The following is a 17,786-nucleotide window of genomic DNA, read 5'->3' on the forward strand; positions in this document are numbered from 1 at the left end:
AACAATGAATAAAATAAAGTGTAGCCGTCAACAATGGCTTAGAAAACACATAAATATGGTTTAAAGTCGGTCATAAGCATTCTGGTAATTTGTGGTGACTTCTGGGCTTAAGTAGGTCTTGAATACATACTTGGCCTGCGTTCTGGTATCACCGTCGATCGACAATCGATCGACACTAAGGCTGTGTTGTCGATCGACATTCATTCGTCTCCTCAACAGCTTCCTCTCGTGAGGCAGACATACCACTCTTCAGTAAAACGGACATAAGTTTAGATCTAACCGTTGGATTAACCTCAAATGGGTGGCATTGGAAATCTAACTCAAAGCTATATCTATTGTCAAAATATCAGCTAAATCGCTCTGTGAGAAGGTCTCCATCGATAGGTAAACTTCTAATGTATCTGTGCAGTTTGCACTTCAAAAGGTTCCAAAATCACCAAAGTTCTCCAAATCTTTCCTGAACCTGAAAACACTCTAAAACATACTCCAAGCTCATATAATAAACTCTATATAGTACATATAATATGGTCTAAATGTGGTGAAATCCATGGTATATCACCATATATAGTGAATGAGGGAGTTTAGAGTAGGATGTCAATTTCGTTGCTTAAGATTACTTCTTAAAATCTGCTATTATACCTTCTTTTAAAAGGGTCGTACATTGTAGTTTAATGCGTTGAACATATTTGTTTATCAGGGATACAACTCAGTGACACATCTATAATCTTGAGAAGAAGTTTGCTACGGGAGCTTCAGTTGTCAAGGTTTGCAGAAGATGGATTTCAAATACGAATAATAGTTTATGAGCTTACATATATATCAGTGATACTGAGTCCTGCTGGTCTTGTGATCAGTGGGGAACTATATGATCTAAGTTACGTAGCTTATGGTTTGTAGAGTTTGTTATTCCTTAAAGTTTGGGTCCCTAATTTCAAATTTGCATTTACAGAACTATTGACCCCTAAACGCATCAAAACGTAATCACTTGGTTTAATATAAACACGATTTTTCGATCTGTTTGTCCCTAACTAACTCATTAAGCACTTGATCGAACCTCACTGTCAACATTCCCTTAACAAATATTTGTACTCTTGATCTTCTTTTGAAATTATGGTTTTGATTGGTAATATTCTTGTATATTATTTCTCTATGTTTTGTTCAAATACATGTCAATCAGAGTAGCTAAGCTGGGAAAGGATTCAGCAGCTTTAAATGAAGATAGCTAAATATATAGGTCGAAATCCTGATACTTTTCCCGCACTGTTTTATAAATAATTTTTTATCCATGTGACAACAAAAATTTCGGGTCTTGTTTAACATCATACGAGATACATTTAAGCTTAGCAAGTGTAAACACAACTGCAAATACTGTGTGGCTTGCTAGGCTTGTTATTTGCCAGACAAAGGCCATCCCCCTGTACTTCATAAAAAAGTGGTTGGCATTCTTGAATATTGCATGGCCTGTTAAGCTTCAAGAGCACAATACGTGTTCTTCTATCCGCTCCATCTGCACTTGGCAAAGCCAAAAAGGTATAATAAGAATAAAAGAGCTTACCAATAGATTTATATTTAAATATACACTAGATTTTGATCCGCACAGGCGTGCGGATATATTTAAAAAAAAAATATAATGCTATTTGCTTTTTATGTTACTATTTAGAGTTGGGCAAAAAACTCGAACTCGAAGAATCGAACCGATCCCAATCCGAATAAGTAGTACTAAATCCGAACCAGAATTGATTAAATATCTGAATTATTCAAAATTTTGGTATTTGAAGAACTGAAACCTAATCCGATCCGAACCGAAGTATTTTGGGTATCCAAAATAGATTTATATATTTATATATATTAATTATTTTTAGATTTAATATATATAAATACATCCAAAATATATATGATACTTTTAAGTTCGCATAAATGCTTGAAAATATATACAAATAATCAAAAGTAAATATCTTATATAGTTAAAAAATACTCAAAACTCCAAAATACGTAAATAATTATTAATTCTCTATCCAAATATGTAAACCAAACCTATTTAAATTGGTTATCCAATTCCGAACCAAATCCTCAAAGATCTGAATTGGACACGAAATCCCAAAAAGACCCGAAAACGAACCCGAACCCCCACCCCTAATCACTATTATATATATATCCTATATGTGTCATCATAGGTTACAAAATATGTGTTATCATATAATTAATCGTATTTTATACGTACCATCAAATAATTGTTTTTATAACTAATAATATTTTATACGTACAATCATATAAATAATCACATATATTATATTTTAAAATTTAATTTGAAATATAAAAACCATAATTTAAGTTGGTGTTTGAAATTGGGCTTTGTATTGTATTTTTATTATATATATTGAAATCATTTTTATAATAGTTATTGGAAATATGTTAGTAAAAATCAAATTAATATATGTATATTTTTGAATGAATTTTTGATATAAATCAATTTTAAATCATTATTTTGATTTGAATATATATATCAAGTAACATAGACCCATTACTTTTTAATATAATGTAATGGATTTCCAAATTTTTAGTAGCATAGCCAATTTTTTTTCCTAACTTACTGCTATCCATGTTTCCAAACAGTACTATTTTTTTAACTACTATCCATATTGCCAAATAATTTCAATGTGTACTTCAACTTTAATAATATAGATACTTTATAGCAACAAAGGAAGAGTTGGTTTCACCTCTTTATCCGGAACTCAAGCATTATAAATAGTCTCTTCCAACAAAAGAAAAGTTCTATAAGTAAGTATATCCCCTATATATTAAAAGAGAAGCATTAAAAAAGTTATAACATGTAGTTTGTATTAATTAAAAAAGTGACATGCTGAGTTGTCACGTAATTGGAATGCTAATTTTGTTTAAGTGGCGGATTGAGAATCAATTGAGAATTTTGTTAGTCCAAAATTAAATTGTTAGGGTATGTTATATTATATAGTATGCCCATTATGGACCATTCATTTATCAAATTGAAATTATTATATATTTTTTCTTAAATAAAACCTACGAAATTACCTAATGTGATTAAGATTAAATAATAAAGATTTGCTAACAATCTGTATACTTTCTATCATTTTTGTTTAATTATTTATTATTAAAATAAATTACACAATTACATGAATCATATAATAAAAAATTAGATTTTTTGTATATGTTGTTTTTTGAATTTTTCAAAACGAGTATAAATTACTAAAACTGTTATAAGTCTCACATAAACTTTTGTGATTAAGGTTTAAATTGTTTTCTATAATAAGATACAATGATTATAAAATTATATGAATAAATCATTTTATTTTAGAGAAAAAGACTAAGATAGCACCAAACCAAGTTTTTGTTCACAAAGTAGCACTCAAGGCTCAAAGTCACAAAAATAGGTTTCATTAAAGAGGTAAATATACACTTATACCCTTTGGGTTAATTAATCCAAACCTTAGGGTTTAGAGTTAAGGGGTGGGGTTTTGGAATTAGGGTTTAAAATTTTATAAAAAATAAATACTAAAATAAAAAATAAAAATTTTAAAAACAGTTTCAAAAAGTATTTTTAAATTATAAAAAGAAAATTTGAAAAAAAAATAAAAAAAAATTTCGAAAAAAAAAAATTTCAAAAAAAAAATTATAAAAATTTCGAATCTGAAAACATATAATCTGAAACTATAAAAAAAAAATTATTTTTTTCATTTTTTTTATTTTTATTTTAATTATTTTTATTTATTTTTGTTTGTTTATTTAATTTTAAACCAAAGGTATTAGGGATATTTTACTCTTTAATGAATGTCATTTTTGTGACTTTCTCCTTATAGTGTTATTTTTGAAACATAAACTTCAAAAGGTGCTATTATTGACAATTGTCCTTTATTTTAATAGGTGTTTATGTTAATATATATATATCATATTTTTTAAAATTAAACTGTACATCTTATGAAAATACATACTTATATTTTCATATATGCGTTGAACACATACTGAAAAATTAATATTTTAATTTTGAAATATTTTTTTAAATGATTATAAATTATTGAAACCACTAAACATTCCACATTTTTTTAAAAAATCGTTGGTGTAAAATTTTGTTACAAAATTATGCAAATAATCATAAAATCAGTAGAAACTTCATTTAATAAATATTCATATTAAAAGTAATGTATACTATATATATATGTTAGTATCGTTTAAATTTAATTATATATCATATACGATAGATAATATTGATTGTTTTAATTTATTTACCCTATACGACCGTTTAATTTATATGCGTACACTATTTATTACATAATAGTAACTGATTTCTTAGTTATTTAATATATACTTATTATTTTATTATTTCATAATATGCATAAAACATAAAATAAGTAATAATATAAAATATGTATTCTGTTCAAGGCGCGGATCTTAACCTAAGTATGTATCTCTTTAATAATTTTAAATCTTAAACATATTCTAAATCTCAGGCCAAAACAAAATAATGAAATGAGAATAAACTCAAAAATCAATATTTATATCGAGCAATAACTAAAATGAAAAAAAACGACACAAAAATGAAAAAAACATATTGAAGATATATAGGATGGGCACGCGAACGTAAGGTTCTCATAACTATAATTAACTTTTAAATTTCTTAATTGTGATATAAAACCGATATGACATAGTTTCATTGTAATCAAATAGTAGGTCTGAGATTTTTCGGCCTAAACGTTAGGTTCTTATGCGATAAGTGATTTTTTTACCTAAAATATTTTTAAAAATGAGATGAGCTTATCAGTAAACAAATTATGTAATTAACAAAAATATTTTTTAAAATTTTTTTAAGAGCCAAAAATATTTATTTGATCAAGAATATAAATTTTATTTTTCCATACGATATTTCTTAAATAATTTTTATATAAATTCATCATGCGCCTTCGCAGGTCTTTATCCTAGTATGTTAATATATAAACGAACGAGCATATATTATTTGAAAATGATTAGTTGAAATATCTTATACATGAACATTTTTGCCATGACTTGGGAAAAAAACTAGAGGATTCTGGTTCCATGCACACTCTTAGGCTATAATTATTTTTTTCTCAATTTTTGTACATAACTATTCGTTCTCCTGATGATTAAAAATTTAACATTTCATCCAAAAAAAACTAGAGGATTATGTTAACACAATGATTATTTGATTGCTACAAATGTTATGATATTGATAAATGGGATAGACAAAGAGCGTTTATATTGATTAGAGAAACAGAGAGAAACTCTTTCTAGCAGGGGTGGGACTTTCTACCATTAAGAGGAGCATCAGCACCACCAGAGAAATGTTCGCTACTAGGTCGACAGATGGAGAGAAGATGAGGCACTGGCTTCATGGAAGAAAACCGTACCTTTGTCAGGCGAGAGATATCCAGACTTCTCATTTTGAGGTTAAAAGAAATGATTTAGAGCAACTTTTTTTTTGGTCAACAGAGCAACTTTGACTAAGACACTAAATTTGATGTTAAAATAATATTATATATATATATATTTTTTTATTATTATTATTATGATGTTTTATTTTATTTTATCTTCAATACAACACCAAGATTTAACATTAAAATTTTTGAATTTTTTTATACATAGTATTTGTTTTAATTGACTAATTCATTTAAATTTAAGATGAAAAACTGAAAAGAAATAACTGTTTATATATTGTTCCTAAAATTATTTGATCACATTTAGATTTTATGCTTGTTTGATTAAAATTTTGAATTATATAAACTTTTATCTTTTTAAAAAAGTTAATTTATGTAAAATACCAATTGAAATTAAAAATAACACTATTACAAATGTTAGTATAAAATATCTATGATATTTATCTTGGTTAAATTTTTATCTAATTTATAATATTCATTTAATTATATTATTCACTGAATTGTTATGAAATAAAAATGATAAGTATAAAACAACTAATGTGATATATTTATTTTTGCTTTAAATTTTGAATTAACTAAAAATATTAATTTAGTTATATTACTAAATAAAATAAAATTATGATGATAACTAAGATATGACAAAACAAAAATGTATTAATTACATTTGACTAATTATACACTTATACTGTATTATTTAAATGATTATTTCCATAAGAGATGCCTAGTTTCTTTTTGTAACACCTAAAATTTGTTGACCTCACATCTATATTTAAATGAACTGGCTAATTAAACTGACTGATTATTTTATATTTTATTTCGCTAATGATATCTCTAGTGGTCAAAAGTCTATTATAAGTAAAATCTGATATAATTTATTATATGTATTGTTTTTCTCATTTAAGTATATATTTTTATTTTATGTGATAAAAAATTAACAAAGAGAAAAAGAACATCCCATATTTTACAACCTGTATATATAGACATATAATCATTAATAGACCAAAGTCATTTGAAAAGAAAAATATCAAACAGATAATATTGATCATGGCCAAGTTATCATGTTCAAACAGATAATATCAAACAGATTATATTCTCGGGTAATTTCAATTTCTCATTTCCAATTAAAAAAAATTACGATTATCTAAGTAAGTGATTTATTTATTTTATTTTGTCGATGCTTTGCTTTTCTAGTATGTTTAATGGTTGAAAAATCCGAGGGAATGCTATGTGAAATAACCATTGACCAAGAACAGGACTGTGAAATGTTTTTTTGCACTCAGGACTGCGCCAGGCATTATAATGGCGTTGGAGAATGTTTGGACGATCCTAATGTTTTCGGACCTCGTAACTGTCGTTGTAAATATAACTAGATCTCGACCCGCGCAACCGCGCGGGTTTTTGTTTTATTTATTTTTATATAAACATTTTGTTTTCAATTTTAAATTGATATATATTATAATATATATATATATATATGTCTATCAATTTTCAAAATATAATAAGTTTATGGTATATTTTTTCATTGAATAGATTGTTTCAAACTTTCACATGTATTTTCTTCTATATATATATTTTTGGATTATTATTTCATTATTAAAACCGTAACTATATATAAAGATTAGTAAAATATTATTTTATTATTATATTCAAAGAGATTATAACATTTCATAAATTTATAAAGTTTTTTAAAAATTTAAATTTTCGTTTCATAGATTTATATTATCGAGTAAATAACTAAAAATTTAGTTTTTGTTGGTTTAAAGCAGTAAAGATTAATCATTGTTACATAATATGATTTTTGTTGTTTTAAAAAACATATTTATAATTTTACAAGTTAACATCGACAAATAAATAATTAACATATGGAGGTATAGTATTACAACACTAAATTATATCTATTTAATTTATACTATCTATAAATTCAATGGATCATCTATTGTTTAAATCCAATTAGTGATAACCCAATAAAAATTTCTGATATGTCTAAAATTTAAATGATAAGATTAGAAATGAAATATAATATGATTTTCTAGCAATATGTCCATTAAATTCATTTTTAAATAAATCACACATGAATCAAGGTTGTGACTTATGTTTTAATATATAAGATGATATATATTCTAATGAGAAAAATGTGTATATGAATTTTTCGAACACAATAATGTTATATCTTACGTGTTTCTCGTCAAGCTTCAAACTGTCACATGTATTTTTATATTTTCTATATATTTATGCTTTTTAAATTGTGTTTAATTATTATACACATTAATATATGTAAACTTTGGTACAGTAGAAAATTATTTTCATGTCGAATTCTTTTTAGTTGTGATATTATACGTTGCCTTAAAAATGATTGTAGTATATTTCAAATATTAGGTGAAAAACACCCACGAACAGCTTGCTTCTCTAACATATACCAAATTTTTGTATAAGTAAAAAATATACCTATAAGATATAATCAATACATTGACGATAAATACGGATAGTTGAGCACGATTTGGGGAAAATTTTAATTTGAAGATATAGTTAATTATTTGGCAATATTTTCGTTGATATTAATTGATTAGTTAACCAAAAATAGTTATAAATACCGAAATTTGTGTACAATAATTAATTACTTGTTTTTTTTTTAATGCGAACCAATTTCAGTTTAAGGTTAGAAGAATATATCCATATTATTAATGGAATATATCGGATTTTATTATGGAATACTCCACCATCTTCATCTTCTCCAAGTGCATAATGTGGTAAAGGTGTATAAAGATGTAACATTATGTTCAAAGAAAATAATATTGACTTCGATTAAAAAAATAAGTATTGACTTGTGTAGTATAACACAACCTCAAGAAAAAGGATTAATAGATGACACGATCACGATAGTTAAAAAAGAATACCCGATCAGCAACATTTCAAATCGTGTTTGAGTGTTTGTTCATGGCCACAGCGCTGCTACTATACTTATATATATGTTTAGAGTAGTTTCAGTAATCCACTTTAAATGCATGTGCACTACGGAGAAACTTTGAGGTTTCTTGATGTTGTAAACATGTCGAAGGATCTCAGGAAAAAAAAAGTAAACCTGAAGAAGAAACACGAGTTAAAATCATATAGCGTTTGATATAAATGTTTTATTATAGTAGTCACGATTTATATTATATAGCAAAGTTTTATTATGTTTTAACTCATAGACATTAGCTGATTTATGCAATATGAGACTTATGTGATGTTAATATGAAATTAAAAGATAGGACAACTAAATTTTATGACTTTCTAGTAGATAGTCCATTTTTAAAAAAATCACACATGAATCAAGGTTGTGACTTCTGTTTTAATATATAAGATTGTTAAAGGGATAATTTTGTGAAAATATGTGATAAATATATTAAATAAATACAAGGTTTTAAAATAAATATAAGGTTTTTAATTCATTTAGATCATCCACGTCAATTTTTTCTTCAGATCAATCAATTCATCTAACTTATTCACGTAATCTATTAACTATGTCAAAAGACTCACGACCAAGAGTTCATGACTAATTGCTTTCTTTCTTTCTCGCTCTTCAGTTTTGTTGCCGTCTCAAAAAACCTTAAATCTCCAATATACGTGCGGCGGTACGAGGTTTACATCTTCTTCCCACCCCTTCCATGAATTTAATTTTTAACTCTAATTATTATTTCATCCGTTTCATAATAGATTGATGTTTTAGAAGATGTTTTTTTTGTTTCAAAATAGATGATATTTTCATATTTTGATATTATCTTTAATTTTATTAAAAAATGTGTAACCAATCAGATTTTGCAGTTATTTCTATAATTGGTTGAATGATTTTTAAAATATATTTTTAAATTTACTTTTTAGAAGAAAAAAAAAATTTATTAATATTTTTGCATCAAAAGAAAACATCATGTATTGTGAAACAAATGAAGTATTATTTTTTGTTACTCCAGCTGTTACATAAATTTGTTATTTGAGAATTTGTATCCCTTTTTATATCCTCTTTTCCTCTCTTTCTAAGTCGCATCTGTCGTCTTACTCAACGTCCGAACATCAGATCACAGTTATTGCTCTTAAAGAACAAGAGATCTAGAGATGGTAGTAAAAACGAATGTGTGAGACGTGAGGACGAGGTGCCTCTCTTTTATCCTCTGCGATATATTTGAATTTGAATCGATCTTAACTAATCATATCATAAGAACGAGATTTTGATTGCAAACAAGGCAAAATTCATCTTCTATTATCTTCAATGAATGAGGGAGTTTAGAGTAGCATGTCAATTTCTTACTGGCAATTGCAATCGCAGAGTCTCAAACATCCGAGAGCTAAAGCATACGTAATAGTCCCTAGTAGGCCTGGGCATAATATCTGTAACCCGAAATCCGAACTAAACCCGAACCCAAAAACCCGATCCGTATCTGGTCCGAAATGTAAAAAATATCCAAGTTGATCTTGTAAGGCGGTACAAAACATATCCGAACCCGAAGTGTTATTAACCGAATCCGAACGGGACCCGAAAAACCAAAAAATCTAAAAAAATATCCGAAGAAACCGATCCGAATGTCCAAAATAACTACCTTAAATACTTAATTATATATAAATAAATATATATTTCTTATGTTTTACTTTTAAATTTTATTTTGGGTATATCCGAACCGATTCGATATAACCCGAATCCGAATTATATATGATTAGTTTATGGGTTCTATGATATGATACAAAACCGATCCGAACTCGATGTGTTATATCCAAACCCGACCCGTACTTGCAAATTTACTAGAATGAAACCTAAAAGATGTTATAAAAGAAAACCAAAATCTGAAAAACCCGATCCGAATGCCAACGGATACCCGAATGCCCAAGCCTAGTCCCTAGTATGTAGGAAATGGACTCTCAAACAGGGTGATTGAATAAAACAGAGAAACGGATGCTCTGTTTTGCTAGACAAGTAGATGCTTTATCAACGTGTGACTATAGTTGTTTCCCTTTAGATGCTTTACACAAATCTAATATTCAAGATTTTCCCAAGCTATGCAGTTTTTTTTTTTAACACCCTAAGCTATGCAGTTTAGAAATCTTTTTAAACAGAATGATGAAACTACACAAATACTTAAATCTGAAAAACTTGGAATCTGAAATAGGGAGCTTCAGATTACTTCTTTAAATCTGAAAAGGACCGTATATCTAATCTATTAAAACCGAAGTACATTTATTACTTAACCCTAATTTTTCCTAAATAATTATAAGGGATTGCCACTGACATAATACTATAAACTAGATTTTGACCCGCACGCCCGTGCGGGTGTATTTTTTTAAAAAATATGATGCTATTTGATTTTTATGTCACTATTTAGGGTTGGTAAAAAAACTCGAATTCGAAGAATTGAACCGATCTCAATCCGAATAAGTAGTACTAAATCTGAACCGGAATTGATTAAATATCCGAATTATTCAAAATTTTGGTATTTGAAGAACTGAAATCTAATCCGATCCGAACCGAAGTATTTTAGGTATCCAAAATAGATTTATATACTTATATACATTAATTATTTTTAGATTTAATATATATAAAAACATCCAGAATATATATGATCTAAATATATACAAATAATCAAACGTAAATACTTAAATATATGATGTAAATATTTAAGTTCGCTTAAATGCTTGAAAATATGATGTAAACTTTTAAGTCCGCTTAAATGCTTATATATTCGCTTAAATGCTTGAAAGTATATACAAATAATCAAACGTAAATATCTTAAATAGTTAAAATATACTCAAAACTCCAAAAATATTTAAATAATTATTAATTCTCTATCCAAATATTTAAACCAAACCTATTTAAATTAGTTATCCAAATCCAAACCAAATTCTCAAAGATCTGAACTGAACACGAAATCCCAAAAAGACCCGAAAACGAACCCGAACGCCCACCCATAATCACTATTATATATATATCATATATGTGTCATCATAGGTTACAAAATATGTGTTATCATATAATTAATCATATTTTATATGTACCATCAAATAAGTTTTCTTATAATTAATAATATTTTATACGTACAATCATATAAATAATCACATATATTATATTTTAAAATTTAATGTGAAATATAAAAACCATACTTTAAGTTGGTGTTTGAAATTGGGCGTTGTATTGTATTTTTCTTATATATATTGAAAACATTTTTATAATAGTTATTAGAAAATATGTTAGTAAAAATCAAATTTTGAATATATATATATATATATATATAACAGTTATTAGAAAATAACTAATAACTATTATAAAAATGTTTTCTATATATATATATATATTTGAATAAATTTTTGATATAATTTTAAATTATTATTTTGATTTGAATATATTATATATCAAATAACATAAATCCATTACTTTTTAATATAATGTAATGGACTTCCAATTTTTAGTAGCTAAGCCCATTATTTTTTTTCCTAACTTACTACTATCCATGTTTCCAAACATTACTATTTTTTTAACTACTATTCATATTGCCAAACAATCTCAATGTGTACTTCAACTTTAATAATATAGATATACATAAATTAAATGAAATAAATGGTTGCTAAAAACCTTATATCACGCTAAATACACTAGCTTTAATATTAGTTTCCTAAAATCACGTGATATCTTTTGTCGACAAAATCACTTGATATCTTATTTATTATACTTCACATATTTCAACTACAATCTAATATTTGTGATTTAGTTTTAAAAAAACAAGCTTAACAAAAAATTATCATGACTTTTTTAGATACAAGAATAAAATTGTGTTGTAGGTCTTTGCGCCAAAAAATTAAATTGATGGGACAACTAAATTTTGTCAAATTCATATATAAATGTTAAAGGTCCATTTTTAAATATTTCTGCAAAATAATTGTTACAATATTGTCGTTTTATAAACAAATATTCACCAAAACTTTATAATATATTTTGTTTTTAATATTAATATAGAACATCAGTTTATGTAAAATAATTATATTACAGTATTCCTATTTTAAAAATAATATTTATTACAAAAATTAAAAATATAAAGTAAAAAATTAAATTTATATAAATTATAAAACTTAATAGATTAAATAGGTTTAATATAAATGGAATTAAAAATAATTTATCTAATATACAAGTTATTTAATATTTTTTATTACGTCAATATACAAAACCAAATAAGCAACCGACATAACTTATAAATATTTAAACAATATAGTCAAAATGTATTAGATCAAACAACAATGCAATATATATATATGTGTGTGTGTATATATATATTACTTTTGAACAAAGTCAAAAATGTATTAATTGAAAACAACTATAAATATTATATATTACAAACTAAAATAACATCCGCACCCACGGATTAAAGTCAACTAGTTTTTTTTTTTGTCAACAGTCAACTAGTTTAATGCATTAAACACTTAAACGAGAAAGATATCCAAATGCACATCCTATAGTTTAAATGGGCTAACAATTATATTCAAAAGCCCAATATAAACTGCAACATCTGTAAACAAACATTAAAACCTCTCAAAAACCCTTTCGTCATCGAAATAATCATTTCCAGCTGCGACTCCTTCCTTCACTCCTTGTTAGCTCGATCGAGAGAGAGATGCCGCTCGGAGAGAGAGGAGGATGGGAGAGCAGCGAGTCCATGTACTGCGGCGTCGAGACTGATTTCTCCGACGATGTTCCTTCTCTTCTCTCCTTCCACATCTCCACCGGCGGATTCGACTATGTCCTTGCTCCTCTGGTTTGTTTCTTTCATTACTATTACTTCCCTCTGGATTCATCTCTCTCCCTGACTTCCCTTTTTGCTTTACGACTACAGATGAACCCTTCGTATAGGCCGAGCTTGGTGGAAGCAAACGGTTCTTCGGATACTCAGGCTCTTCCAGTCTCTGGCTCTGACTTAGTTTTGGCACCTTCTCAGTGGAGCAGCCATGTCGTTGGTACGATCCTCTTTGCTTTTCCCTATGTTATCAATGATGGGTTTTGATTAGTGGTCATTTTTTCATTTTTCTAGGAAAGGTTAGTTCGTGGATTGACTTGGATTCTGAAGATGAAGTCTTGAGGATGGACTCAGAAACCACTTTGAAGCAAGAGATAGCCTGGGCTACACATCTCTCCTTGCAGGTGATTTGTGAATCCGTGGGTTTGATTGTTGATGAATGAGGAGGAATTGCGCATTGCTAATGTTTGTTGTTTGTTGCAGGCGTGCCTTCTTCCTACTCCTAAAGGGACCTCGTGTGCTAATTATGCTAGATGTGTGAACCAGATTTTACAAGGGCTGGGTAACTTACAGGTGGTTTAATGAGTCTTTTGCTTTCTTTAAAGAGATTTTCATTCCAGCTTTAATAGTTTATTTCTCCTTCTTTTGTTTTGTTTGAATGTGATTCTGCTATGAAGTTATGGCTGAGGGTTCCACTGGTGAAGTCTGATGGAGATTCAATGGATGCCACCTCAGAGGGTCTGGTAAGACGTTGTATCACAGTTGATGCAAACTTTAGATTGTTCTTACTTTTTGAGACTGCTTGTGTTACAAATGAATGCCTTATAAACCTATAAAAACACAAATGAATATCTTGTGCCTTCGTGTTTTTTTATCCTTTTTGTTATGTCAAGTTGGCTCTAATAAATACTCGCGTTTATGCAGAATGATTCCTGGGAACTATGGAATTCGTTTCGTCTTCTTTGTGAGCATGACAGTAAGCTGTCTGTTGCTCTTGATGTTATGTGAGTTGAGAAGAAACTTGTCGTGATTGTTTTTTGTTAATCTGGACTCTAAAAGTTTTTTTTTTCCCCTCTGCAAACATAACACCATTTCCTTTATGCAGGAGTAACCTACCCTCTGAAAGTTCACTAGGACGCTGGATGGGAGAGTCTGTGAGAGCAGCCATAATAAGCACTGATGTAAGTCCCTCACCTTCTTACCACATTTTAAAAAATCGGTTTTGAAGTTCTGTGAATCACAAAATGCTTCTAATTTGGCTGTGCAGTCTTTCTTAACAAATGCTCGTGGTTATCCTTGCTTGTCAAAACGCCATCAAAAGCTAATAGCAGGATTTTTTGATCATGCTGTCCAGGTAATTTATATTCCAGTCTTTGATACGTAGAACACTAAATATAAATGCCAAGAATTTTTACTCTTTATGTGATCATCTTTTTTTACTGAGTATGTCATTCTGTGATAAGAATCCTCTTTTCATTCATAAATATATGTTGTCTCGTCCTAAGGCTCATTGTCATCAATCTTGTAATTGCAGGTTGTAGTTTCTGGAAAGCTTGTTCATAATCTTCAAAGGGCTTCTGATTCTAACGCTGAAGGTAAATTTTCCGTTTTTTTCTTTCTCCGCTAACACTTAGCTGTTATCCTCCGTCCGGGCTTGTTTTATAGTGGTTCAGTTTATAATCGGCATCGTTTATAAGAACATCCGTTCCATGTTTCGAGCTAATTAGTTTGTATATAGTGTTGTCTTTTGACAAGTTCCCAAATGTTTTGTTTCTCAGGTACGCAGAGGCATCCCCTGCGGTCATATTTGGATTATGTTGCTTATCTGTTCCAGAAAATGGAACCACTTCCTGAACAGGAACGCATAGAGGTCATTTGTTGGATCCTTTACCTCACCCCTCTATTTCTTTTTCTTTTTATCACCAGAGATGCAGTCAGGCAGAACAAAACTCAATTCTTATCTTATTTTTTTTACAGCTTGGCTACAGGGATTTTTTGCAGGCACCCCTGCAGGTTATTCTCTCTTAATAAGTATAGTGATTTCTGTTTGTTTACACTAATACCTTACAGTCACTGTCATGAAACTGCTCCATTCTTACTGTAAAGAGCTTCTACTGTGTTTTAAGTACAGCCTCTGATGGATAACCTTGAAGCCCAAACCTATGAGACATTTGAGAGAGACTCTATTAAATACATCCAAGTATGTTGCGTATGCTTGTTTTATTTCCTTCACATCTTAAATTTTAACACCTCTATTTTCTGGACGACCCTTCTTCTGTTTTCCCTTCGGTTAGCAGAAGGGAGTAGACCAATGGATGATTTTGTTATACAACTCAATATTATATGAATATCTTGCGTGGTTGCTTCTTATGTCACGCCTAACTTTTGTCTCTTTTTGTTGCCAGTATCAAAGAGCAGTTGCCAAAGCCTTGGTGGACAGGGTCCCTGATGAAAAAGCGTCTGAGTTAACTACTGTACGTTACATGTCAATGTTTTGCTTTCATCATAGCTTACATGTGGCATTTTCATTTATAAGTGTTTGTTTTTGATACCTTATAAAGTACTTCAATAGCACTAAAGTCATAGTTTGTAGGTCTTGATGGTTGTGGGAGCTGGAAGAGGACCCCTTGTTAGGGCATCGTTGCAGGTAAAAACTTATGATGCAACTCCACGCTGATCACAATGAAACACTGTTTATTAATCAATTGTCTTCATTTTTTCATCGGTTTCACAGGCAGCTGAAGAAACTGATCGCAAGTTGAAAGTTTATGCGGTCGAAAAGAATCCTAATGCAGTTGTAACTCTCCATGTGAGTTGTCAGCAACCGAGTCAGTTGTAACACTGCTAAGTTTTATGTTTGTTTCTTTCGGACGTGCGCAGCGGTTTTATTAACTCAGAGAGCATCTTTATCCTTTCTGACAGAATTTGGTTAAGATGGAAGGGTGGGAAGACATGGTTACGATAATATCATGCGACATGCGTTTTTGGACTGCTCCTGAAAAAGCTGATATATTGGTCAGTATGTACAGGTTTTGGCAGCTATTAGGCATACCGACATTATACAGTTCATCTAATTCTCGTTTGCCTCTGTTCTTCAGGTTAGTGAACTGTTGGGTTCTTTTGGGGACAATGAGCTCTCTCCAGAGTGTCTTGATGGAGCCCAAAGGTTTCTGAAGCCAGATGGAATTTCGATACCATCCTCGTATGTGTACTCCTTCGCTAAGTTGAATTTCCATTAAAAAACTATGCTCTTATAGCTGCTAGTACAGTTTTAAAGCTTGAAGTATATTACATCTGTTCTTCTGTTTCTCTAACTCGAGTATCATTATTGTTACTTTTGCAGGTATACAAGTTTCATACAACCTGTAACAGCTTCGAAGCTTTACAATGACGTAGGTCCATCTTCTGTGTACTCTTTCTCACAAGAATTTTCAGTTCAACTTAGTATTTTACACTATAATTGTGGCAGGTTAAGGCCCATAAAGATCTTGCGCACTTTGAAACTCCTTATGTCGTCAAGCTGCACAGTGTAGCTAGACTTGCTCCTTCTCAACCTGTGAGTGTCTCTCTGTCTTCAGGATTGGCTAGTAGTAGCTTAAGGCGTTCTCTTTGAGTACATATATGCATGTCTTGTAGATCTTTCGATCTCATGTATTTTGTTTTGAACTTTTGATCTTAATTAGGTTTTCACCTTTGCTCATCCAAACTTCTCAACAAAAGCCAACAACCAACGCTACAAAAAGCTTCGTTTCAATCTACCAAGCGACGCTGGCTCAGCCTTGGTTCATGGTACAAGGCTACAAGCTTTTCTAGTCTTTTGTCAGCTAAAGTGGGAATTATTATCTCCGTTTTTCCTATTCTGATGTGATCATACATAACTCAACAAAACAGGATTCGCTGGCTATTTTGATTCCGTCCTGTATAAAGATGTCCATCTTGGGATCGAGCCTACAACAGAAACACCAAACATGTTCAGCTGGTAATGGCTTAATGTTTTGAGTATGACATTTAGGCAGTTCAACCTACCTCTTGCTTTAAAGAAGAAAAAGAAAACCTATTTAATATGGTTTTCTTACTGGCAGGTTCCCGATCTTTTTCCCATTGAGGAAGCCTGTGGAGGTTCACCCAAATTTTCCATTAGAAGTACACTTTTGGAGGTGTTGTGGTTCGACGAAGGTACACAAATTGTTAAAACCACAATTGTTGCATAACTATACTTCCATTGTCCTGGGAACCATTAATTGATACTCTGATATTCGGATTCAGGTTTGGTATGAATGGTCGGTGTCTTCACCAGCTCTATCTCCGATGCACAACACCAATGGCCGTTCCTACTGGGTCGGCCTTTAGGATCAGAGGATACTAAGACGAGTCTTGGACTGATGATGAAGTGATGTAATTTCATTGTGCTGTATTTTTATGTCGAATGAAAGACTACAAGTTAATTAAATCTCTTTTGACATTATGACAAAAGACCAAGTGTTGCAAGTACATCAAATCTCGTTTGACCTTACGACAAAAGATGAAAGTTTACAAGTGAATCAAATGTCTTTTGACCTTATGACAAAAGGCCTAAGTGATCAAATCTCTTTTGAATTTATGACTAAAATCTAATTCA

The 17,786-nt window shown here is 29.6% G+C and overlaps 1 protein-coding gene across 1 annotated transcript; it reads left to right on the forward strand.

Annotated features, from left to right (window-relative positions):
* The first annotated feature begins 12,949 nt into the window (after nucleotides 1–12,949).
* On the forward strand, nucleotides 12,950–17,737 carry LOC106424099 (protein arginine N-methyltransferase 1.5). Its single transcript, XM_013864842.3, has 23 exons — nucleotides 12,950–13,189; nucleotides 13,268–13,388; nucleotides 13,463–13,572; nucleotides 13,652–13,741; nucleotides 13,846–13,911; nucleotides 14,093–14,172; nucleotides 14,274–14,349; nucleotides 14,436–14,522; nucleotides 14,703–14,763; nucleotides 14,947–15,038; nucleotides 15,146–15,181; nucleotides 15,300–15,368; nucleotides 15,574–15,642; nucleotides 15,762–15,815; nucleotides 15,903–15,977; nucleotides 16,091–16,183; nucleotides 16,267–16,370; nucleotides 16,512–16,560; nucleotides 16,638–16,724; nucleotides 16,852–16,957; nucleotides 17,060–17,147; nucleotides 17,251–17,344; nucleotides 17,435–17,737. Exons 1-23 carry the CDS (start codon nucleotides 13,049–13,051, stop codon nucleotides 17,516–17,518), a joined length of 1,932 nt encoding a protein of 643 aa, XP_013720296.2. The 5' UTR covers nucleotides 12,950–13,048; the 3' UTR covers nucleotides 17,519–17,737.
* The last annotated feature ends 49 nt before the right edge of the window (nucleotides 17,738–17,786 follow it).

Source organism: Brassica napus, chromosome A8 (assembly GCF_020379485.1).
Source record: "Brassica napus cultivar Da-Ae chromosome A8, Da-Ae, whole genome shotgun sequence".
NCBI classification, from domain to species: domain Eukaryota; kingdom Viridiplantae; phylum Streptophyta; class Magnoliopsida; order Brassicales; family Brassicaceae; genus Brassica; species Brassica napus.